This window comes from Falco punctatus, assembly GCF_963210335.1.
Source record: "Falco punctatus genome assembly, chromosome: 9".
Lineage (NCBI taxonomy): Eukaryota > Metazoa > Chordata > Aves > Falconiformes > Falconidae > Falco > Falco punctatus.
The window spans coordinates 53,887,673-53,911,831 of NC_137589.1; the positions used below are offsets into that span (position 1 = coordinate 53,887,673).

At 43.1% G+C, this 24,159-nt stretch overlaps 1 protein-coding gene across 1 annotated transcript in view; it reads left to right on the forward strand.

Moving 5' to 3' along the window:
• Nucleotides 1-22,250, forward strand: part of NUP188 (nucleoporin 188) — a 29,429-nt gene extending 7,179 nt beyond the window's left edge. Inside the window, exons 11-44 of the mRNA XM_080402582.1 lie at nucleotides 467-667; nucleotides 1,374-1,463; nucleotides 2,041-2,106; nucleotides 2,626-2,745; nucleotides 3,195-3,321; nucleotides 3,441-3,596; nucleotides 4,207-4,333; nucleotides 4,976-5,063; nucleotides 5,157-5,233; nucleotides 5,418-5,532; nucleotides 5,877-5,997; nucleotides 6,231-6,297; nucleotides 6,728-6,856; nucleotides 8,095-8,228; nucleotides 8,629-8,735; nucleotides 9,537-9,743; nucleotides 10,351-10,520; nucleotides 10,835-10,904; nucleotides 11,558-11,625; nucleotides 12,254-12,449; nucleotides 12,962-13,039; nucleotides 13,461-13,546; nucleotides 13,980-14,125; nucleotides 15,291-15,472; nucleotides 15,863-16,063; nucleotides 16,699-16,791; nucleotides 17,007-17,165; nucleotides 17,952-18,089; nucleotides 18,499-18,573; nucleotides 19,273-19,482; nucleotides 20,210-20,341; nucleotides 20,494-20,564; nucleotides 21,020-21,149; nucleotides 21,385-22,250. Of these exons, the coding sequence (XP_080258708.1) occupies nucleotides 467-667; nucleotides 1,374-1,463; nucleotides 2,041-2,106; nucleotides 2,626-2,745; nucleotides 3,195-3,321; nucleotides 3,441-3,596; nucleotides 4,207-4,333; nucleotides 4,976-5,063; nucleotides 5,157-5,233; nucleotides 5,418-5,532; nucleotides 5,877-5,997; nucleotides 6,231-6,297; nucleotides 6,728-6,856; nucleotides 8,095-8,228; nucleotides 8,629-8,735; nucleotides 9,537-9,743; nucleotides 10,351-10,520; nucleotides 10,835-10,904; nucleotides 11,558-11,625; nucleotides 12,254-12,449; nucleotides 12,962-13,039; nucleotides 13,461-13,546; nucleotides 13,980-14,125; nucleotides 15,291-15,472; nucleotides 15,863-16,063; nucleotides 16,699-16,791; nucleotides 17,007-17,165; nucleotides 17,952-18,089; nucleotides 18,499-18,573; nucleotides 19,273-19,482; nucleotides 20,210-20,341; nucleotides 20,494-20,564; nucleotides 21,020-21,149; nucleotides 21,385-21,555 (4,308 nt within the window). The 3' untranslated portion in view covers nucleotides 21,556-22,250. The remainder of the gene's footprint in view (nucleotides 1-466; nucleotides 668-1,373; nucleotides 1,464-2,040; nucleotides 2,107-2,625; nucleotides 2,746-3,194; nucleotides 3,322-3,440; nucleotides 3,597-4,206; nucleotides 4,334-4,975; nucleotides 5,064-5,156; nucleotides 5,234-5,417; nucleotides 5,533-5,876; nucleotides 5,998-6,230; nucleotides 6,298-6,727; nucleotides 6,857-8,094; nucleotides 8,229-8,628; nucleotides 8,736-9,536; nucleotides 9,744-10,350; nucleotides 10,521-10,834; nucleotides 10,905-11,557; nucleotides 11,626-12,253; nucleotides 12,450-12,961; nucleotides 13,040-13,460; nucleotides 13,547-13,979; nucleotides 14,126-15,290; nucleotides 15,473-15,862; nucleotides 16,064-16,698; nucleotides 16,792-17,006; nucleotides 17,166-17,951; nucleotides 18,090-18,498; nucleotides 18,574-19,272; nucleotides 19,483-20,209; nucleotides 20,342-20,493; nucleotides 20,565-21,019; nucleotides 21,150-21,384) is intronic.
• The last annotated feature ends 1,909 nt before the right edge of the window (nucleotides 22,251-24,159 follow it).

The window sequence follows — 24,159 nt, forward strand, 5'->3', positions numbered from 1 at the left end:
TACCCAAGAAGTGCTGTTTAAAGATTATGTCTCTAAGTGTCTGGTCCTTGGGTTTGTTGACCAGGTGTAGGAACTAGCATCCACATAACATTCTGCGGCAAATAAGAACTAAATTAATTCCTCTAGCCCTTATATTTCCTTGGTTATCCTGGGGCTTTCTCTAAAGAAAGATTTGTGCAAAGAAATAGGCATTGCGAAGCTTCCAGAAGGGAATGAAACAAAAGATTTAGTGTCGGTGCTTTTAGGGCAGAGAACATCTGAGGTTGGACCAACTGTAAGTCAGTAGACAGTGCAGAAAATGAGACCGAGGCTGCAAACATGTAATTTGGTCAGTTCCATGTTTGAAATAGTTACCTGCATGGAAAGGTGACTGTTAGGCAGAAGATGCAGTCAGCTGTATGCTTGCTGAGTATAAACTTCTTTCAGAAGATCTCAGTTGTTTTGCTTTTGTCCCGTCTCTGCGCAGGAGATGGACAGTCAGCTGCTGCAGTTAGGGGATGTCTCACATCATGCTCCGGTGCTTTTGGCGTGGGCTCTGCTCCGTCACACTGTAAACCCAGAGGAGTCAACAAACGTTATCAGGAGAATGGGCAGCACTGCTATCCAGCTGAATGTTTTTCAGTATCTGACAAAGCTGCTGCGATCACTGAGCAGTGGGGGGAAGAATGTAAGTTTCTTATAATTACATATGTAAGCTCTTGAAGGTTTTTAATTGTACTGATGTAAAGGTGTGACGGGAAGTGGATGATTTTGAACCAGTGTTCTTTCAAACTAAATCTGATTTTAAGCAGAAGATGCAGTAAAACACATCATCTTACCTTCTTTCACTGAAGATCAGAAATGAAGTTGAAACATATTTTTATACCCAAAGAATAATAAAAAAAAGCTTTTGTAAGTTTTGAAGAACTACATCTCTTCGGAGCAGAATGGACTGCTTTTAATCACAGTTTGTTGATTTTCCTCCAAAAGTGTAGTTGGCATTGTGGGTCTTGGGTATTAGATTATTTAACACTGCACTGTTCTCTGTATATGGTTTCATTAGACAATACTGTATATGTAAACTACTTCGTAGGCAGAAACCAGGGAAGGCAAATCCTTTTGCTTTCTTTGAACATGAAATGCTTAATTTTTTTTTATGTTTGGAAGACATTTCTAATGATAATGGTAGTGGCAAGACTTCTCATTTTGGTGAAATATTTTGCATTAACGTGGACCTTAACTAATGAATGCTTCCTGGTTTGCTGCCCCTCTGCTGACTGCAGCAAAGATGTATGAAAAAGGCAGTTACTCAGTTTGTAGAGCAGACTGATTACGGTTACAGTATGTTCTGTAATTCAGTCTTTCCTGTAATGGTCTTGTGTATTTCTTTCCAGTGTACTGCCAGCACAGCTTGTATGTGTATTTATGGACTTCTTTCCTTTGTCCTGACGTCACTGGAATTACATACATTGGGCAATCAGCAGGTAAGCATTCAAGGCTCATTGTGTCTGTTACCTAATTTAAAATAACCTGTCATAAATGATGATAATTACTTTTGTTGAATTGTAGTCCTGCATTTGAGACTGAAAACTTTGTGACATAGATACTGAAGAGTGATTTGCTTTTTCTCCTGCTACATTTACACAATGCAAACTTAGTAAAGACCTCTGCAAATTGGCTGATTAACAGTGAAAGAGCATGTCTTGCACTTGAAGTCCTATGGGTTTGAAATTAACTGTTGATGTGTTATTTCCAAAACAATGGAAATAATATATACTCCATTTCCAAGTCTGAGAAGACATCAGGTAGCCCTTTGCAGTTATAAGTGAACATACTTGTCCTGGCCAATCCACTCATGATAAGGAGCATGTCTTTAGCCTACCTGTGTGTTCTGGGTTTGGGTGTGCTGGGTCTTTCTGTTTTGACTAGAGGAAGTAGTTAAATCTTGGCTGGTAAACACGGAAACTTAAATTCCTCCAAAGATGTGGCTGAACTTGGTTGAGATTAAATCTCCCTGTGTAAATTAACCTTTATTTTTCTCTGTCCTCTCTTCCTGTGAAGGATATAATTGATGCTGCATGTGAAGTTCTGGCAGCTTCCAGCATTCCTCAGCTCTTCTGGAAGACAGTGAGTGTGTTTGCAACTTCTTTGACCTTGCTTATAACTAAAACCTGATAAAAGATCCCCTGTTAGGAAATGAACAGACTGATTGTATTTAGTTAGTTTTAGGAGGGCCTGAGGAGCTAGTGTTTGTTTGTATCAATCTTTGATTTACTTTTGCCCTTTCCTGCCTTTTAGGTACAGCCTTGGCTTTACTCTTGAAGGATACTGGAACAAGTTTTAATATAGGTGATAGTTTAAACCAGGGCTGGGGTTGCAAGGATTGAACTAACTGCTGGCAAAAGCATCGTGCTTATTTTTTTGTTGTCACAGAATTAGGATGATACGTAGTGCGTTACAGTCTTCCTGCCTTATACTTGCACACTGCCTCATGCTTTAGTCTGTGCAAGGACTGGAGTGATACTTTTGTGCATGATTAATGTTAAATGTACACCTTAAAAAAGAACTGTATCCTTGTGTTATGCTGAGACCATTTTAGCATTTCTTTTTAGTAATAGGACATTTGTTTTCTGTTTCCACCACCAGGAACCTACTGCAGGTCTAGGTATTATCCTGGACAGTGTGTGTGGTATGTTCCCCCATCTTCTTACTCCGCTCCTTCAGCTGCTCCAAGCCCTTGTGTCTGATAAATCTACTGCAAAAAAGGTACAGGATCTCTCTTGCTGTTTTGGAGATGATTTATTTTAAGTCAGGGATAACATGCTGTGTGATTATTTCTGTTATTTGTGCTTATCTCAATTACAGACTTAGGTAACAGACATCAAGCTTTTGTCAAAGAGCAGGGGACTGGGCTCCTTTTTAGTCCTGTGCTGTTGCAGGACTTCTGGCTTTTAGAACACTTTTTTACTCTAGCGGCTGAAGATTAAAATGGCTAATTTCTCGGGTTGTGCTTTACCCATAAGGCATTCCTGATTCATTAGATGAGGCTTGTCTGGACATGTGGGCTGTCTAATGATGTTTTCGTAGGGTTGGTGTATTAGGAGGATGTTGTACGCATCAAGAAAACTTGCCTATTCCTGGAAATGACCTGGTTGATTCATTTTTAAGGAGGTCTGGCTCTTCAGCTGTATTGTTTAAGCTCTGTCTGTATGCAGGTGTACAGTTTCCTGGATAAAATGTCCTTCTATATTGAACTGTACAAACATAAACCTCCTGATGTGATCTCTCATGAAGACGGCACACTTTGGCGAAGACAGGCTCCAAAACTCCTTTATCCTCTTGGTAAGGAAACTGCACTTAACCTTTTCTCATTGTGAAATGGTTCGGGGAATTTAGTTCTTTATCTGGATTTTAACTTGTGGGTAAATTTGTGACTTTATTTCACCTGCTTCAATCTTCAGGACTAGGTCAAACAAATCTGCGGATACCTCAGGGAACAGTGGGCCAAGTAATGTTGGATGATCGGGCTTATTTGGTACGATGGGAATATTCCTACAGCAGCTGGACACTGTTTACCTGTGAGATTGAGATGCTGCTCCATGTCGTATCGACAGCAGGTGAGATATCTGGGAGTATGAAAGAGAACAAATAATTGTTAATTGGTATCAATTTGAGGTTAATACGAATGTTTTTTGGCATGGGGAATGACTGTGGGGATGTGTGGTAAGGTTAATTGCCACGATTGAGAGACGGGACGCAGCTTGATGCAAGCGAATGTCACTTTAATTAGCCTAGTAGCATGATTATATACACACAAGCAATTGTTACATCTTATTCTGATTGGTCCAAAAACTTGTGTATTCTATAACTATGTGGCAACTCGTGCGAAGATCTCACGCTAGCTATTTAGCAATTCAGCAACAGTTAAAGATAACAATGTCTGCAGTTCTTGTACCATGTCCTTGAGCAATCTGACTAACCAACCGCCTTGTTCCTTGTATAGTCTCAACTTGACGCTTAGTCCCTGTTTCTATATCCTTCAGCAGTTTTTCATGTCTTATCACCAGGGCTTGTGACCCACAAGCTTGAGCACATTCCTTTCAGCTAACTGATTGTTACTTATGGTCCTGCTTCCCAGGCCCCCTCCTGCAGTTAATGTGCATTGTTTCAGATTTGATTGCTACTTAAGTATGATTTTGCATTCTAGTATTAGTTTTCTTTACCCAGATGTGATTCAGCATTGCCAGAGGGTCAAGCCAATAATTGATCTGGTTCATAAAGTCATCAGCACTGATGTATCAATAGCAGATTGTCTTCTGCCAATCACGTCACGAATCTACATGCTCCTGCAGAGGTAAGTCACCGAATGGCATGAAGTCACTAACAGCAGAGGTAGCTGAGAAGATACAGTGAGCTCGAAGAATGGCTAATTACTAATTTTGCCAAGAGCTTTGCAAGAAGTGTGTCTCTGTGCTTGAGCTCCCCAAGGTTGCCTGTTCAGTTCTCAAGGCTGTTCCGGCTACACACTGTTTAATGCTTTGATGCAGCAGAACGGACCCTCTTCCACTTCTTTCCTGAATGTTGTGCAGTTCTATTAATCTAAAGGCATTTTTTATCGGTAGCTGTATTTACATGAAAGGGGAATAAAACATAGCATTAGAGCAGTAACTTCCAGGTGTTATAACAGTTGTACTTATTTACTCTCCTGTCAGTGTGAACTGCCTGGGAACTGACATTCTTCTGCAAAATTACTGTTCAGTGTGACAGTGCTGTCTTGCCAGCCTTGCCTCTTGCAGTAAATTGGTCTGACTCAGGTGTGAGGGGGAGGTGGCAAGTCTAGACTGAAAGTGCAGACTCTGGTGTCTGTATGTACCTGCTTAGATTTTATACTTGTGTACTTCAGTGGGAGAGAAGCTTTTTTCATTTAAAAAAATGCAGTATATAGGCTAGACTCCAGGTGGCAGTGCATTTTATGCATACTGTTTCTCTTTTGTAGGCTAACAACTGTAATCTCTCCCCCTGTGGATGTTATTGCTTCTTGTGTCAATTGTTTGACAGTACTGGCTGCTCGGATGCCAGCCAAGGTGAGGAAATGACCTTCTGGGTTTGCTGGATTTGAGAACTAGTGGGCTTGTATAGATGAATAAGAGAGAATATCTGTACTTTTTCTCTTGCAGGTTTGGACTGACCTTCACCATACAGGGTTCTTACCGTTTGTTGCCAATCCAGTGTCCAGTATGAATCATGTGATTAGGTATTCATGATCTATTCCACATGCCACACCCCACACCCCCTTTTTTTTTTTTTGGCCTAACCTATTCATAACATGTCATCAGAACATTTTGTCAGTGTGAAATCTATTGTCTGACATCTCTCACTCATGTCAGAATCCTGCTAGTCACCTAGTAGTGTAATAAACCCTCTTGCTCATTTCACAGTGCAGAGGGAATGAATGCTGGAGGCTATGGAAATCTATTGCTGAGCATAGAACAGCCTCAAGGCGAGTACAGTGTTACCATCTCCTTCCTGAACCTGATAACTACTCTTGTCCGGGTGAGTGCGTCTGCAATTGTCTGCATGTGAAATCAGCTGTTAGGTGTTATGGTAGGAAGGTGAAATACAGCTGTGTCTGAGATCAACCTCCTGTGCAGCAGGTCTCTGAGTAATCATTGGTTGATGCTCCCTTCCACACTACTGTTTGTGCTTTCTCTGTCGTCCGATTCTTTCAAAAAACTGTTTTGTTTCATCTCATCTACAAAAGAAGTCGCTTGTAAATCTGTGTCCCCATGCTTGATGATTTTCTCACGCTTTAAAGACATACGGCACATCTTCCTTGCAAAAGGTTTCTTGTCCCTTTTAAACCAGAAGGGGGACAGCAAAATTTCTGTTTCTTCTAGGGACAGCTTGGTAGCACCCAGAGCCAAGGACTTGTGCCCTGCATTGTGTTTGTCCTGAAGGAGTTGTTGCCAAATTACCACAAATGGCGCTATAACTCTCATGGAGTGAGAGAGAAAATTGGTAAGGATGTTGAAGGGGGGAGAAGAGGAGGGGATGAAAAGGATCGCCTGTCTTCCCAGACAGAATCTGTAAATTTTTCTTCCTTTTTTTTATCATACCTTTTCTAGCAGCTATTTGGAATTTGCTTTGTATGTCTACCAGTATTGCTAGATGCTGTGATTTGTTTGAAAGTAGTAGGAGCTAGGCAACAGATCTTCCTGAAAACTGAGCAGTCCGTTTAATCTCTGTTTTAGGATGCCTAATTCTGCAGTTGATCCATGCTATACTGAACTTATGCCCTGAAATGGATCCTCGCAGTAGGTAAGACAGGTGATGGATTTTGTATCTGCGTTAGCCTGACTTACAGTACAGGAGTCTATTGTTTTGTTTCAGTTTATAAATGCAAATGACTAGGCGTGAACTGGCATAGTTGTATAGTGGTGGTTTCAGCTCTTTTCTGTGTTACTGAGTGCAGGAAGGGTAGAAGAAGATGAGGAACAGAGCAAACCACGTTGGTTTCTAGAATGGTGAAAAAAGAGAAAACAGTAAATAGATTTCCTGGGACAGACAGCCATTCACTTTTCTATTTGGTGTATCCACTCTAAAGAAAGTAGAAGGGGAGAGTAAGGTTAGGGGTCAGTGGGACTGCAGAAATTAAGAGGTTACTTTGTTGGTAGTTTTCTAAATGCTACGTGGCAAAATACTGCAAGTGCTCCTAGTGATGATGTCCTGTGTTGTTTGTGACTCACAGCAATGCCCCCAGCCTTCAGTCCTTGTGCATCTTCAGCCTGGCCAACACTGAAGCAGGGCAAGCTGTCATTAACATCATGGGAATTGGTGTGGACACTATTGATATGGTAATGGCCTCCCAGTCCAGTAGGTGAGTGGTGTCTTTCATTTCCGTAGTGTGGGGAAAGCAGCAATGATGTTGGAAATGTAGCTTTGTCTTGATTACATGTAATGGGGGATCAGTGTAGCGGCTAGCCATGGCAGCCTGCCTTGTATGGTCTGGAGGAACAAGCCTTGTTTGTTCCAGGTCTGTATATGGTTTCTGCTGTACACCCTCCATTTCAGGCAGTTGTTTTAGTTTTCTATTTATAAATGACATTTGGAGCATGCTGGTGGGTGTAAATGTGCTGAATTGTTTATGTCTGCTAGCACTTACATTGTTTTATAAAGAATTTACTTGGAACTCAATTTTGTAGGATTGAATGAATGAATTTGAAGCAAGAAGATTAGAGCCAATGTTAGTTCTGTGTCTTCGGGTAACACCAGAGTTCAACTGGTTCATGAGCTATGCTCATGAATAAATTGTAATAAGGCTTGAACTGGGATTTTGGAAGTGCTAACGAAGATCAGTCTGTACAGGGTGGTTCTGAAGGCGGCTTGAAGAACTCTAGAAGTATTGAAGATACCTTCAGTGTTGAGTGCCTTAACTTCCTTATGTGACCGTCTGAAGGCTTGAATCTTTTGCTTAGCTATGATTGAATCTCTCCACTTTTTCCTCTGTTCTCTGTTCCTGGCCAACTTTACTTGACACATAGCCAGTCAAACTTGTTAGCAGGTTGTTTATGATAAAGTCTGCTGATCTTTTTTCTTTCCAAACAAGTCTGGGAGGGAATCCAGACTTATCAGGGAGAAAGTGAGACCTATTTGAGAAGCGGTTTTGGCTTTAATGTCTCTCCAAAATGTTTATTTGATAAGGAAGGTCTTAGGAAAAACCCAGAATCGGAGCCAGTGTTACCTCTTAATCCAGTTTTGGTTCACTATAATTTCTGTGAGATTGGTTCTGTAAATGTTTCTCCCTCTGTCTTAGTAAGTTTTGTATCTCTGTATCCCAAAGAGGGAAAAAAAATGACAGTAGGCTGTCAGACTCTTTTTCTTTTTTGTTCAATGCTGAAAACTCAGGGCTGGGTAGGCAATATTTTTTTGTGAATATGTGAAAGTCAGTATTTCAGCAGCTTGTGTGTGGTGACGTGGCAGTCTGAGTAAAAATGTCTTATAACCCCTGATTGACAGAGTATAGAATTTCCTTTTTGACTGTTGTGCAAATAATAAATGTCAGTTGTCAACACGGTTATTTCAGTTACTTACTTCGGTTTCTTTTTGGAAACACAGTGATGAGTCACAAGGCCAAGGTCAACTGCTGATCCAAACAGTTAAGCTGGCATTCTCGGTCACCAATAACGTCATCCGGTTGAAACCCCCCTCGAGCGTGGTATCTCCATTAGAACAGGCACTTACTCAGCATGGTATGTATTTCTCCATGGGGGCAGCCTGGGCAGCTGTGCTTTTGTGTTAATTGCAAATAGTGCGTGTCTCATCACAAACAGTAGTTAAGATTTCAAGGTTCCAAAAAGTGGTTTCTAGTGATGGGAGGAGGCCTATTCTCTCTCCTTTAAGGCATTTTTCTCCTTTAGGACAGCTTCTGAAGTATTAAGCAAATGTGGCTTGTTTGCTGCTTTGTAATGAGATGGGTGTAGTTACAGAATATAGTAAGTCAGTTGCCATTAGTACCTGTGGCTGGGCCCATGCCTTGTTGTTTTGGAAGACTGATCTAGTTCTCACCTTCTGCTATGGAAATCATTATTTGGTAAATAGTTACAACTTGTTGCAGTTTCTTCTCTTTGATTTTAATTGTGTTCTCTCCAGGTGCTCATGGAAACAATCTTATTGCAGTCTTGGCCAAATACATCTACCACAGGCATGACCCTGCACTTCCACGCCTTGCCATCCAGTTGCTCAAACGGCTGGCTACGGTAAGATGAGGCTCACACGGGTGTTCCTTTGCTTCTCCCCTTGTGACTGATTCCACCACTGAAATTCTATCAGGATAATTTCTTCAGGCTTTTTTGTATCAGGTAGCTTAATGCAAGTCAGTTGAAGGCAGTGTGGACTGAAAGCTGTAAGGCAGAGCACATTAAAAATCACATAAAGGGCCCTTTAGTTTTCTGCTGTTTCAGAAGTCACTTAACATCTCAGTGAGAGGCTTCACAAGTGGGTTTTTTTCTGCAAAGTATTTGCACCTCCAGTTGATCTCTTTCCACTTTTTTTTGAGAGCTTTCTCAAGTCACACTCTTAAATACAATTCCTACGCCTTCTTAACTGGAACTTTAACATCTTACTGGGAAGAGGATCCTACTTAAGTTTTTATTGGGAGCTTTCAACTTTGCCTTTTAGAGTTACTTCTTATGGCTACTAAACGTTTGAGAATGTGTTTGCAATTTTCTTAAAGCATATAAATCCATCTCTGGTTTATTTATTTCAGGAAATATTATTCCAAAACTGGTTTTGTCTTTGTCTTTTCCAGTTTTGTCATAACTCCGGAGAAGTAGGCGAGGGTTAGAGCAGAATTGCTAAAGAGGAAAATTTGGATTGCTGTGCAGGTTTCTTCTCACTTACTGACAACAACTTACTTCTGACTTTCCTCACATATGTTCATAGATTCAGTACAAATATTTTGGAGCTTCAATGTGAAACACAAATCACCTTTTGTATAGACAAGAAGCATTCTGTAGAATTTGGTTGGTTTTGCTTCTGATGTTTCTTTCCTTCTGCAGGTTGCTCCCATGTCTGTTTATGCCTGCCTTGGTAGTGATGCTGCTGCCATCCGTGATGCCTTCCTCACCCACCTACAGAGCAAGATTGAGGACATGCGTATTAAGGTCATGATACTGGAGTTCCTCACAGTTGCAGTGGAGACACAACCTGGGCTCATTGAGCTGTTCCTGAACTTGGAAGTGAAGGATGGCAGTGATGGGTCAAAGGTAGAATAGCCCAAGGACTCACTGGTCTTGTAGCATTCATAGCAGTCTTGCAGTGCTAGTCTCTAAAATCTGGTAGTTCCTAAATGTAAAGATAAATGCGGCTTGTGCTTACAATTAATGGATGTGCTGCTATCCCAGTTTTACTTTTCCCTATAACTAAAGAGAAACCTTCCCCAGTATTTCAAGGCACATACTGTGTTAACATAAGAACATCTGCCGGGTCAGACCAAAGATCTCTGTGGTCCACTCTCTTGACTCTTGACAGTGGCCAGTCAGTAAGAAAGCTGAAGACTGCGGTACAACAGACGATACCAGTTTTCCAGAATACCCACTCTGGTGCTTTGCAGTTCAAGGTCTTCTTGGGTTGGGACCCTTTGAAGGCACTTGGTCTTACTAAGTCTTAGCTCGTTTTTTATTCCCTGAAAAATATGTATTTTTTCCTCTCCTGTGTTACAACTACATTCCTTGTAGTCATATACAAAATATATGGTGGCATCACATACTCAAGATTTATTTCTCTGTGTGTTGTTCAAGTGGAATCAAGCACATTCTGCTTTAATAGATGGTTCTGTGGCAATATAACCTCTCTAGTTTCCTTTTGCTTCAGGAATTCAGCTTAGGGGAGTGGAGTTGCCTCCAAGTAGTCTTAGAGCTGATAGACTCCAAACAACAGGAGAGGTATTGGTGCCCTCCCCTCTTGCACCGGGCTGCCATTGCCTTCCTGCATGCCTTGTGGCAGGACCGTCGAGATAGCGCCATGCTAGTTCTGAGGACAAAGTGAGTAGTTTTTCTAAAATGTGTTTTCTTTCCTTTTTTCCAAAACACTTTTTCTTTGGTTCATCAGACTTTTCAGGGACGATTGCATCTTAGTCTTTGTGTGCCCTGGTAGGGGTAGGTAGTGTGTGGGCTTTGAACTTAGTCTTTCGGGAGAGAGGATGAGAAACCCCTATGTGCGTGTTCAGAAGCAAATGTATCTATATAAGCTTGTATTTACTAAAGCCTATTTTCTATGGAGTTTAGAACAGTCAAAGTGCTGCTGGGCACGTGGGGTGGGGTAGATAACTGATATTACTTCTGTATTTATCTTTTAGGCCAAAGTTTTGGGAAAATTTAACCAATCCCCTCTTTGGGACCCTTCCTCCGCCTTCAGAATCATCAGAGGTAAGTTACATCTAAACAAAATGAACGTAGTTACGTACTTCTCAGAAAAGGTTTCTAAGTGATGTATGTGTCTCTTCCCTCTGCTTGCAGTTTTCTAAAAGGAAGTATGGTCAAGTGGTTTAAACACAGGCGCAGGAGATGAAGTGAATGCTTTCTGGCTTTGCAGAGGCTGTACAGCCATGAACTGTCTTTTGAAATTCTCTGCTCTTTATTCACATATGAAACAAAAATAGATGTTACCTAGCATTTGTGGTAACACTTACTCTTTGGAAGGTATGCTCTCTGTAGTGTATCCATACTATACGTCGTGTGCTGTTTGGCAAAAGAAACTCCTTTGTTTTTTAGGCATAGCTTAGACTGGCTAGTATCACAGAGGAGTCAATTAGGTTCTTGTTATTCATTCTTCCTTTCTGTGGGAGTTTTCCCTTTCATTATGAAAGTCCTGTGCTCTCACTCAGAGTGCTGCTTTGAACACAGCATTCTATCACCAGTCCATGGTCAAATGACATAACTATTGCTATTGTGGGAGAAACAAGTCTCCTGCAAAACTGGAATATCAGTCGCAAGTGGTCAGGTAGCAATAAATCAGAATTCCACTTACCCTGCAGAACTAGGTGCTCAAATTTTTCTTCTTTTGTTTTTTTTCTTTCTAGCTCAGTGTCTTGGATACCTGTGCCTTAATCATGAAAATCATCTGTTTGGAGATCTACTATGTTGTCAAGTGAGTCTCTGGTAGTCTCTCCTTCTTCCCTGTACTTTTTTCTTGATGCTTTGTGTTAATTCTTGATAGCCCAGCAGGCTTTGTGGGACAAAGTACATGTAGTCCTGTGAAGATGTGAGCGGAGCAGTGATTTATAAACAAATCACAAATATGCGTTTGAGATTCTTGCAGTCACCAGTTGCAGAAAGAGAATGTTACAGTCTTTCTGCAGCCTGTAGGTGAGAATGTTAGTGTTTTCCTTGTATCCTGGAATAAGAATATACAGCATTTATTAAAACTAATTGTAAACTAAGCTAAGTACTCCTACTATAGTGATTGCTGAATAACATTTAGCAGTTTTCTCCCACTCATTTTGTTTTCCTGAACACAACTGCCCTTTAATATGTTGAAAAGTCAGGATTAACTAAAATATGTGCTGAAAAAAAACCCCAAGTCTGTAGATTTTCTTCAGGGTTTATATTTCTCCTTCACATTTGATGCGAAAAGTGGGATTCCCTGCACAGGTCTAATATGTGGAATAACCTTCATTTGCAAGCTGTGTCCTTGGCTTTCCTACCTGAATTTCAGAAGAAGTATGTTTTCTGACCAAAGAATAAATGAAGATAACTTCTCCTCTTGATTTGGTCAGGGGCTCACTGGATCAGTCCCTGAAAGACATGCTGAAGAATTTCTCCACCAAAAAGCGCTTTGCTTATTGGTCAGAGTATGTGAAGTTACTGGCGTATCATGTGGCAGAGACAGAGGGTAGCAGCTGTGCCTCCGTGACAGAATATCAGATGCTCATCTCAGCTTGGCGAATGCTGCTGATAATCTCTACTGGCCATGTAAGAGCTACCTCTTATCTGTCATGATAATCTGAGATTAACATTTTGAATAATACAATGTCAACTTCTTAGGGCCTGCTAAGCTGTAATGAAGAATTCAGTGTTTGTTCTTTGAATTTTGTTGTATATATGCTTACAAGTTGACATGAGCATGGTACAAGACGGAGTAGGTGATGGTGTTTGGCTCTTTCATCAAAATGAGTGTATTGTCTGTCCGAGCAGAGGAGGGAGGTAGTAAATAATTTTTATAGCAATTCTAAGCAATTCTGTAATCCTGAAGAGATTTTGCTGAGTCAAGTGAGACAGGGAAGCACCATTAGGGAAATTAGTCATTGCTGACTTCTTGTCAGCTGTTAATGTAATACTTCAGTGATTTCTGTAAAACTGCGTCATTCAGCAGCTATAAAATTTGCTGAATTCTTGAAGTAACAAATTAAAACAGTAGACTCATGTTAGACTGCTAAGAAGGTGCATCTTTTGTTGTGATTGATTTCTCTCTTTGTGGATCTTAGGCGGATATAATGCATCTGACTGATTCTGCAGTTCATCAGCAGTTGTTTCTGGATGTGCTAAATGGCACCAAGGTTTTGGTAGGTGGTGCTTCCTGTCAGTTCTTTAATTTCCCAGTTGCTCATCATCTTTGTACTACTAGGAGTTCTCTTTCTTGAGCTGCTTGCCATCATAGTTTTTTTTAGATCTTGTGAAACTGGGCTGAAACAAAGCCTCTCTCTCCCTGAACTGATGAGCTTCTTATAGATGTTTATTTTGCATGTGTCATTCCTGTCATCACTGAGTGAGCCTGCAGAGGGTTCCCTTTGATGCTGCTAGCTGCTAAAGAGCAAACCTGGTCATTTACGGTTGGACTCGATGATCTTAAAGGTCTTTTCCAACGTAAATGATTCTATGATTCAAATTGGTGGCGGTGCTTGGGCTCTTGAGTGCTTGCGGATTTCTTAAGTCTTCTTAGATGTGACTGTTTGCAGCTGTAACTCTTGTAGTATTTCTTCTTAGCTTCTAGTTCCCATGTCAGTATCCTGTCTGCAGCTGGGGTCTATGCTATGTACCCTTCTTCTGATCCTGCTCAAACAGTGGAAGAGGTAGGTATTTTGTTTGGATAATTACTAGTCACTGCTAAATATAAAAACTTGGGAGATTATGTTTAAGTGTTTTGCTTTAGTGAGATTCCCTTAGTGATTTGGGGAGGAAACTGAAGCCTTATCGTGCAATTCTCTTTTGGGATGGCAAATGTCTGTAGGTTGTGGCTGAAGTCTCTTGTAGCAATACATTTATGGTTTGGCTTCCTGCTTACTGGCGAAGAGTGTATCAAAAAAGCTTTTGTGATAGTCCTGCATTCTCACTGTACTGTGGAATGTCTTTAGTGAGATCCAGGTGGTGACTTAAACTTTACACGGAAGAACTGCTATTATTTGTGTGGCTCATATAATTTATGATCCATAGAGCTCAGTCAAGCCAATATATTTATTGAGGGATCTTTGTCTAATCTGAAGAGCTCTCCCTTTTTGTTGTCAGCGAGTTGGGTTCTGTGGATAAAATCATAAACTCCTTGACGCAGATTCTGGAGGGAGTACTACAGGCAGATCAGCAGATGATGGAGAAAACCAAAGCCAAAGTGTTCTCAGCTCTTATCACTGTTCTGCAGATGAAGGAGATGAAAGGTGAGTTGGTGTGTGTACAAGTGTCAAGAGCAGGGCTGCCATGGCTGAATACACCCTATCACTCTAGTGTTTCCAAGATAAAAATGCATATGGTGTTAGTAGTAGTACAGGATGCTGAATGTCGTCACCAATCTGTGGGACTTCCCTACTTTTTTCTCACTTGTTTTAGCTCGTTTTAGAAAGAGATGAGATTTATCATTCGCAGCATGTCTGTGTCTTCCCTTCCCTTCCCTTTCCCCAACAATAACCTCTGAGTTTGATAAAGACAAGATAGGGTTCCTGTGTGGTTTCGAAAATAGCTCAGCAGGTGTGGGAGGAACACTCTAGTGATGCCATCTCATGGAGCAACTGTAGAGCTTAGATTTTGACATGAATTTCTATTTAGAGATAACAAAAGACCCAAACACAAGAAAGTCTTCTGAGGGTACATTTTGTTACAAACCAGAGAAACAAGCATTACTCCTGTCACTTGTGGGACACCTTGCATTGCAGTAACAATTGAAGACCCTCAGTGGAATTTGGGCAGTATTTCTCTGTACAACACATACAAAGGCAACTGTGGTGGTGAGAATCGTATCAGGTTACCGTTCTGTGTATTCCTTGTTCCACTGCATGGGCCCTGCAAGCCCATATATTTTGGAAAATAACTAGAAAGTGGAGGGTTGGTTTTTTTTTTAATGTCTTTCTTTGCTGTTGAATTTGAGTTTCCAGTCATGCTGGTAAAAGGTAGTGTAATTTATTATAATGGTGTTGATGAGAATGTATTATTTATATGGACTCACAGAGCATAGACTGCACCCAATCTGTACAGGCCAGTACCAGAAGTCTGGAGAAATGCGTAGGAGATGCTGTAGTGTGCAGTTATGGAATAATTTGTCCACAGCAGTGCTTGATTTGTGCATTGAGATATCATAAGTTTATACAACTTCTTGGTAAAACTACATGGTTTTGCTATCCAGATGACCATCTAATCCCTTATTATGTCCTCCTAGACTTAACCATCTGACTTAGTCATAGTTCCTCACATTCTGTTATGTAGGTTTTGAAATGTAAACAGAACAAGTAATAACTCCGAGAAATGTGGCCCAGTGATGTTATCAGTTAAACTGGAAACCCAAGTACAAGGATTGTGTGTTAACTGTTGTCTGTTCTCTGTGTGTCACAGTGAATGAGATCCCCCAGTACTCCCAGCTGGTGTTTTGTGTGTGTGAAACACTCCAAGATGAGGTCATTGCACTCTTTGATCAAACTCGACACAGCCTGACCTTGGGAGATGCTACAGATGACAAGGACAGCATGGAAACAGATGATGTCTCCCGAGTTAAACACAAAGACCAGCGAGATGGGGTAAAGGGCCTGTTTGTCTGCTTTGTAGCCATGTTTCTTGTTTCCAGATGGAAGTTCCATGTATGTTTGGAACAACTTTCCCTTGCAGCCTCCTGCCTTCAAAGGAAGTTTTCAGCAGTTTCTATTTCAGAACTACTCCGTGTCTTTTTGGCATGCATCAATCTGGGAAGTTGGCTGTTGCTGCCTCTCTTTCAGATCTGTCCTAAAAAACATTGTCGCCATTGTGAATACAGTCAGGAAGTGTGCAGAGTGTGATGTGGGGGATACCAGGTGCCTGAATTTATGGTTCTGAGAATGACTGAACTTTCGGTTGTGTTAGTAAATGCTTTCAAGATTTTCTTGGTACCCATGTTAAGCCTATACCTCGTTCTCCTTTCCTTGTCACTACAGGTGTGTGTTCTGGGTCTGCATCTGGCTAAAGAGCTCTGTGAAGTTGATGAAGATGGAGACTATTGGCTGCAGATTACAAGGAAAGTCCCTGTGCTTCCTACTATCTTTGCTGCATTGGAGATCAGCCTGAGAGTTAAACAAAACCTTCACTTTACAGAGGCCTCCTTACATCTACTGCTGACCTTAGCAAGGACTCAACAGGTGAGACATGCAGAGAAATGAAAGCATATAGCTATATGTTTTTAATAGGAACTGTATATCTCATTATTCTGGCTGCAGTGCAGCTGAACACTCATCTGTAGCTAAAGGGTTTTTTTAGAGGCTGGCAAGCAGTAGGCCCTGTATGTACGCCTGCTTAGTTTGCCTGGTTCTCGACAATGGGATGTCTTGGATGGAATTGCTGAGCCAGCCAGAGCAGACCCATAATTTAGAGCTGGTGCTTTCACTCAGTGTATTCCTCTGCAATGCACATTATCTCCCCCTTGTTAAAACAACCTTAAGTGTTGGAACCTGCTTTCTCATTAGTTGCAACAAAGTGTTATTTATCTGTTACAAGTTCAGCTTGTTTGGGGTTTTAGGTGAAAGCAAGGTCTTTCCAAAGCCAGTCCTTTTCAAAGATTACGTATGTACCAAGCCAAGTGGTATTGAAATGGAATTCATAGCACAGGTACGCAGGTTAAATTTTACTGGAAGAACAGTGTTGCTTTTCTTGATATTGCATTGTTAACAACATAGAGGTGTGTGTAGATGAAAGTGTAATGCAAAATAAGTCTCTTCAGTCTCAGAGAGCAGCCACACCTGCAGATTTTAACAGTAGTTTGTTTTCTGTCTTGTAGGGAGCAGCAGCAGTGGCTGGAGCTGGTGTCACACAGAGTGTCTGCCTGCCCCTCTTGAGCGTGTACCAGCTCAGCACTAATGGAGCTATTCAGGTGGGTTCTGCTTCCTTTTGTGAGGGAATGTGCCAGGGGACCTTGCCATCCCCTGCCGTGCGGGCTGTGGTTGGAGCAGAGCCATCCCAGCCAGGGAGGACAGCAGCCACCCCTGGGGACTGGAGACTTCCAAAACTGAATAGAGGGTTTGTGGCCTGTGCCACACTGGGTGGCAGAGTAAGTAAGTCATTTACTTTTGTATCTGATTTGTTCAGACATCTGCTTCATCTCGAAAGTCTCTGGATGCCCCCTCTTGGCCTGGGGTCTATCGTCTCTCCATGTCGCTGATGGAACGCCTTCTTAAAACACTTAGATACAACTTCCTGACAGAAGCACTGGACTTCGTCGGTGTTCATCAAGAGAGGATTCTTCAGGTATATCACATACTTTCTCTGTGATGGTTCACTTGGCTTCCGTGTTGCAGTAGCAGCGGAAACAGGTCAGGAAGTGCAGAAGCATTGAAAAGAGGCTCCTGCCTCAGAAAGTTTTACAGTGGAAATAATTCAGTAGTGTGAGAAGGAGGATAGAAGTACAAGCCATGCTGTGGTCAGTCAGGGACGATTGTTACGATACCTGTTAGAGCCGGGCAGTCATCATCTGTTCATCCTTTTCTCTCTCGGGGTTATAACTTTGCTACAAGTGTTTAATATGCCTACTCAACACAGTAGCAGAGAGTTTGATGAGAACTTACCTTGTGGCTGTTTGCTGTGGAAAGAAAAGTATGAGAGCTGTTCTTGGAGGTGGCTTCAGCTCAGCCTTGCTCAAAGAATGAAAATGCTGTGGTCAGGGTTCAGTCACCATTCAGGTCAGCAAGCCCTCTTGTCTTGCAGTACTGAAATACCTGTACTGGCTGGATTGTGTCAGTGCAGATGTGCTGAAGAGTCCTGTTAGTACATAGGTGCTGAATTACCTGTTTGTAAGCATGCTCCCTAGGACAGATAGTCTTGTATGGCAGCACAGTTTGTGAAATGCATTGACCTCTGACTAACAATATAAAGTTCTCCATGTCTGACGCATGTGCTGTGTGGCAGCTTTCTTGAATGCATTTTCTGTCCCTAAGGGCAGATCCTCGGCATATTCAGCTTTTTCTTCTAGAGGAGGGAAAGGGATTTTTGTGATTTACCTGCCATTGCCCTGATTTACTTCTCTCTGCTTTCCAGTGCCTGAATGCAGTACGGACAGTACAGAGCTTGGCCTGTCTGGAAGAGGCCGATCACACTGTTGGCTTCATTCTTCAGCTCTCCAATTTCACAAAGGAGTGGCATTTCCACCTGCCACAGCTTATGAGGGACATGCAGGTAGGAATCAGGATATTGCTGTGGATAATACTTTGGAGCACAGGGATTTGGATGTGTTAAGAGAAAATGGTACTGCGTCACCTTTTTATTATTGATCTGTTAATAGGAACTACTGCTGAGGTCATTTAAATGTTTGTTCTGTCAGTACCTTGTCTGAATCAAGTGAGGAAACGTGATTGGGGACAGAGAAATGATAGCTTGGAGAAGTAACTTGGGGATTTCAGTGGCTTACTCTCAGTTCTCGGTGCCACGTGACTCCAAGAAAATACTGGGAAATCAAGAGACTGCACTGATCCTTGATGATCAATGGGTTCTGTTTAACTGGATTTTCTAGCTTCCACCAATGATAGTGAACAGATGGGGTTTGAGAATTTTTTAAGAGATTTCTCCTTCACCTTATTTATTTCAGGTGAATCTGTGTTACCTGTGTCAGGCCTGTACCTCCCTCCTGCACAGCCGCAAAATGCTCCAGCACTACCTGCAGGTGAGGATGGGGATTCTAAACCAAACTGTAAGTTAGGAGTGTTGCATGTCCATGCTCCCTATTAAAAGGCAAATATAATTTAATGTCCAGGCTCTTGGATATTGACTTGATTGTCCTAGTGGTGATTATTGACAGTCATCAATAGTTAGAATTTGCATTTCTCCACAGCAAAAAAATGTGCAAAGAGTAGTCTGGACTCTAAAAACTCTGGCCTGTGTAAAGCCAGTCCTACAGAAGCAGCAGCCTGTGTTTGAGTATTGCTGTTACCACTTTACAGCTGCCTATGCTGCAGCAAGAAGGCTGCATTGCTGTAGTACCATTAATTAAGCCACTGTTGACCTGGTGTCCTTGATCTGATTTAATTTTTTTTTGAGAGCACTCTTGTTCTTGGGGAATCCTTAGATTCATGAGGGGGAGATGATGCATTGCAACTGTTATTTCAGCATTGCTGGTGTGTTGATTAGGGATTCTTTTTCTGAAATGTGGAATCTAAGTAGCCTCTGCAACTGCCTCCCTGCAATGCAGTGCCTCCCCTGATGCACACTAGTGTAGATTCTCCTGCTTCTAGCAGGTGACAGACTTTGGGTGCCGTATTTTCTCATTCCTTTTGTTCATAGCATTTTTTCCCCCTCAAAGTATTGGTCTTAGTGCAAAGTAATCATGTCTGTATTCAAGATTTTCTTTTTTCTTTTTCCACAGACAAAAAATGGTGATTCCCTTCCATCAAGTGTGACTCCACGGGTGCAGCGTAATCCCCAAGCCTCCTCCAAACATCCCAGTCCTGAGTCAGAGGCAGCAGAGCAGAAAGCGCTGCTTACAGTGCAGTACAGCCTCTTGAAAATCCTCAGCAAATCTCTTGCTGCCCTGCGCCATTTCACCCCCGATGTCTGCCAGATCCTCCTTGATCAGGTAGGGAAAGAGGAGAGATGCTTCCTGAAGGGGGGAGTTTCCAGCTTCTCAAGTGAGGTTCACTTGAGGCACAGTCTGTCCTGCTTGTGACAGCGACCCCACCATACAGCTGTCTGCTGTCCCACTGCGCAGAGCAGGATGGCAGGACACAGGGAATTCCCCTGATCCTGAAAGAAAGGCTTGGCTGAGCTTTTGTGTGATCTGCACTGTGCTGTGCATGTGTAACCTTACTGAGCAGACTAATAACCCCGCTAGGTTTGTATCCTCAGTATGCCACTCTTCAGAAGAGACATCCTCTTGTTATCTTTCTGTGTCAGTGTGACCTAGTGGCTGCTCTCCAGGTTCCAAAAAGGAAAGTTTTTAATCCTTGATTCTGGCAGTGTCTTGCTGCTTACTTTTGGATAGTTAACTTCCTTTTCCTCTAGGTACATAAGCCTGGGTGTTTGAAAACAATCTGGGAACAGTCTTTGCTTTAGCTTGCCACTTGGTGGCAAGCTGCACAGCTTGGGAGTTGGAGAAGGCTCATTCATGTGAGAGGAGCTGTACAGTACTGTACAGAATGCTCTCTGCTGCTCCATCTCTATACCTGAGCTTTGGGAAATTATCTCAGTGCTTCTACTTCTTCATACGAAAAGTGTGATAGAAGGGACTAGGTATTCCTGTTACTATGACAGTAGCATACTCATTGCCTCTGGGGTCACTCACTCCTCTTTCCATTTCTCCACAGTCGCTGGACCTTGCTGAATACAACGTGCTCTTCGTTTTGAGTTTCACCACACCAGCCTTTGATTCAGATGTTGCACCTTCCTTTGGGACACTCCTTGCCACAGTCAATGTGGCCCTTAACATGCTGGGAGAGGTACTGGCCATTTCTCTGTCTGGGATTGCACAGCAGCTGCAGTGATCCCAGAGCACTCATTCAACTGGTACTTTGAAGAGCAGGAGTATTTCTTCTTGTGTATCTCCTGTCTCTAATGCCTTTTTTTTTTTTTTTTTTTTTTCCCCTCCAAGCTGGATAAGAAGAAGGAACCTTTCCCTCAGGCTGCAGGGCTGAATATGCAAGAGGGAACCAAAACCCTCAAGTAAGTTTCTAGCTCTTTGATATAGTTGTGGCCAAGGAGCGGAACTGAATGCTCCTCAGATCTGAACGTAGGTTTAGAGGCATTTGTGTAGCTTCAGAGCTGCTCTTCCTGAATCCAAGGAGTTTGAATAGCCCATCAGAAGCTCTCCAAAGCAAGCAGGGATTTTGGGGGGGAGGGTGTGTGAAGCCATCCTGTCCTAAGTCAACCACTGAAGATGCAGGTAGAGTTTTTGATGCTTATTTACCAGTACTTTTAAATCAGGCTTCCCTGATGGCCTGCCGGGGCTTGGTACTCTGCAGACCAGCTTTTGGGTATCGCTGCCCAAGCAGAATGTGAAGAGTAACAGTGTTCTCTTGTATGCAGCCTGCGTGTGAAGTTTTTCTAAGAGTATTTGACCTTGAAACTAGAGTATGCTGACCTTTTTGGCTCCTGCTGATGTGTGCTTCTTTGCACAGGTCTCTGCTCATGTTTACAATGGAAAACTGTTTCTACCTGCTCATCTCCCAGGCTGTTCGGTACTTGAGGGACCCAGCTGTGCATCCCCGTGATAAGCAGCGGATGAAACAGGAGCTCAGCTCTGAGCTGGTAAGCAGCTTGTACCACCCCCCTTTCCCGCTGCTCAGTGTGAGTGTGTCTTGCGGGAGAAGGTCGTTTGGCTTTGGCTGCTCGGGAGAGCCCATTCCCCAGCGTGAGTCGGCCGCTGTAGGCGTCTTGGGCTGCGCATACTGGTGCCCGTCCCTGTGCCACTGGCGCCTTGTCTGGGGAGGGAGAGGGGCGTGCATTTGAAAGAAGCTAACTTGTTACGTGCTTCTAATTTCAGAGTACGCTGCTCTCCAGCCTGTCCCGTTACTTCCGCCGTGGTGGTCCCTCTTCACCTGCCAGCGGGGTTCTTCCCTCTCCCCAAGGAAAGTCTGCCTCCAAGCTGGGTCCAGAGGGGCAGGAGCCTTTGTTTCAGCTTGTGCAGGCCTTTGTCCGGCACGTGCAGAGATAGATTCTGTCCTGCCCCTGCCTCCCTTTTCAAGACTCGCAGCAGAACGATTCACGTCCACCACAGAAGGCGTCACCTTTGGCAGAGCGCGTAACGAGGACTGGGGAGGGGAGGGAGGCCTGGTGCGGGCAGGGGTGTAAACAGAGCTGTAACATCAGCCACGAGATCCCGGTGAACTCTTGCAGCCCAGCAGCAGAGTGAATGTAAGGAGAGCTGAGGGCGGCTCTTCAGCGCTCAGCCCGCATGCACAGCCTGCTCGCTCCGTCTGCTAGAGCACCCTGGCTGGTACAAGTGCTGAACAGTCAAAACCTTTATTTTTATAGCTTGTACCTCAGCTGGGGAAGCTGTGGCTGGATGGAGAGAGGAGACAAACTTTCTGCTGGGCATTAATTCTGCTCTTAACACAAGGTGCAATCTGCCTCTCCCTCACAGTCAGAGTCCAGTTAAGGCACGACCAAGGGATCAGCCAGCAATTCAGAGACCATCTTTCTACTGCTATTTTTGTACTGAATGGTTCAAGGCAAGATGGTGTATGTGTGCTCACGCCTTCCCTTCACCCTGCAGTCTGTGTGTTGTGTGTGTTTCTGAAGAGCAAGGCCTCGCTCCAGGTTTTTAAGTCAAAATTCCATTGTTCCAGTCTTGCAGTTTTTTGTAACTGTGCCCTATTTATACTGATATTAAAACCTTTATAGACAGCAGCTGGGTTCATGGGTGTGTACTGGACATAGCATCCTTCAGCACCGATTCTGCATCTGCTGTGCAGTAGTTCTGCTGGGCTGAGGTCCCAGCTAACGTGGTGCGAGTTGTGCCTTGTGAGTGACGATCCAGATAGTGTTTGAAGGGATTGTCATCAAAGGCTGACTCCCTCGGCTTCCCCACACCCACTCCCTTTCTCTTACTGTCATGTTGGGGAACTCGTAGGAGGTTTCAAATGAGCATCACTATAAAATACTCCTCAGAAATGATTCTGCACACGATGATGTGGACCATGCGCGTGGATTACTCTGTGCAGATTCGAAGCTGCTACTCTGCCTGTTGCAGCAGCAGGGGAGTAAGCGCAGGTTCAAGCTAGAAGACACTGTCTGCAGCGATGTTGCTTTGTGCTCTTGCAGCTCGCTGAAGTAGATCAACAAACTCTTAAGGTTCTCAGGCTTTATGTGTGATGGAGACAAGAAAAGGTCAGTGATGATTGCTTACAATAAAGCCTGAAATCTAGATGGACTTTTCTAAGGTAAGAAATCAAATTTCAATGTAGCTGTGAGCTAGTAAGGTACCAGTTCTCTCCTAAAGAGACACCTGATTGCTTTACCAGTCAGAACCTTTTTAATCTCAATGGTTTTAAGAGACTGGAGTGAGAAAATTAGATTATCTTGCTTTGAGGGCTTTTGGTTTCTTCCTTGTAAGCTTAAGTGATAGTAATATTCTAACATACTTGTTTGATCTATTTTTACTTGCCCTGGAGGCTTTGGTTTGAACTAGCTGGCTGGAGCAAAGTGGTCTTAAAGTAGAAGGGAGAAGGGCTTTATTACCTTCTGAAAGCTGAGGTGAGCTGCTCTGACTGGGAGGGAGGTGGTGTGACAGCCCTGAAGCCCCACTTTACCTGTAACCATTAACGCTTTCTGCCACAGGGGAACTGTGAGTGTGAGTGGAGATCTGAGGGTGAAGAGCTGCGGAGGAGATGGCACCTTGGCGCCAGGTGGCTGTGGGGAGTGAAAGTAAAGCCAGAGCCCATCTAAGGGAGTTCAGTACTGCTTAGGGCTGTTACTTGATAGCTCTGGTAGGTACCTTCCCTTTTGTTAACGCTTTTCAAGGTACACACAGTGTGCTAATTGCTTCATTAGTGTTCAACAAGATAGAACGAGGATTTAAAGAGAAGTAATGCATTCTTTTAGATACTTACTCAAGCACCAGAGTGAGAGTTCATGGTGTTAGGCTGGAGTCCTCGGTGCCAGAGAGCAAAGGACAGGGGATGCTGTTGGTCACTTCAGTGTTGCAGAGCTGTAGCGTCACTTTAGCCAGCAGCATTTCAGCCCTGAACTGCACCTTTACCTGCTCTGAGCCACAAAGGGGCACGGAACAGCCTTCAGCCAAGGCCGGCTCACGCCAGCAGCTGCAAAGCAGCAGCGTGAGAGTGTCATCTTTCTGCAGAGAGCCAGATAGAACCAGCAACAGATCTTGCATGTGCTCTTTTCTAATGCAGAGGGGAGCGCTGGTGCCAAGAACAGACTTCTTTCTGGTTGTTAAGGGAGACCATTTTTAGCATCATTAAGCTGCTGCTGTTCTTGCTAAAACTGTTCTTCCTCTTTCTTTAATCCACCAGGGAGAGGAATAACAGGTAAACAAGGATGGTGCTGGCCCCTGGGAAAGGTATACGTACTGGAAGGGAAATGGACAGGGGTAGATCTGTAAGAGGGTAGAACTGTGATAGGGGTAACCATGGCACTTGTTACTGCTTTAATTAGTTTTACAATTTGATTTCCCCATTCCCTTTCGTTTGAGTTTAACTAGAAACACTGAGAGCTATTGTTACACGACAGAGCATTTCAGCAGCTGCTTTTCCTGGTTCTTTCCAAGCTGGGTGCTAAGGACAAGGCTTTAAGATTTTAG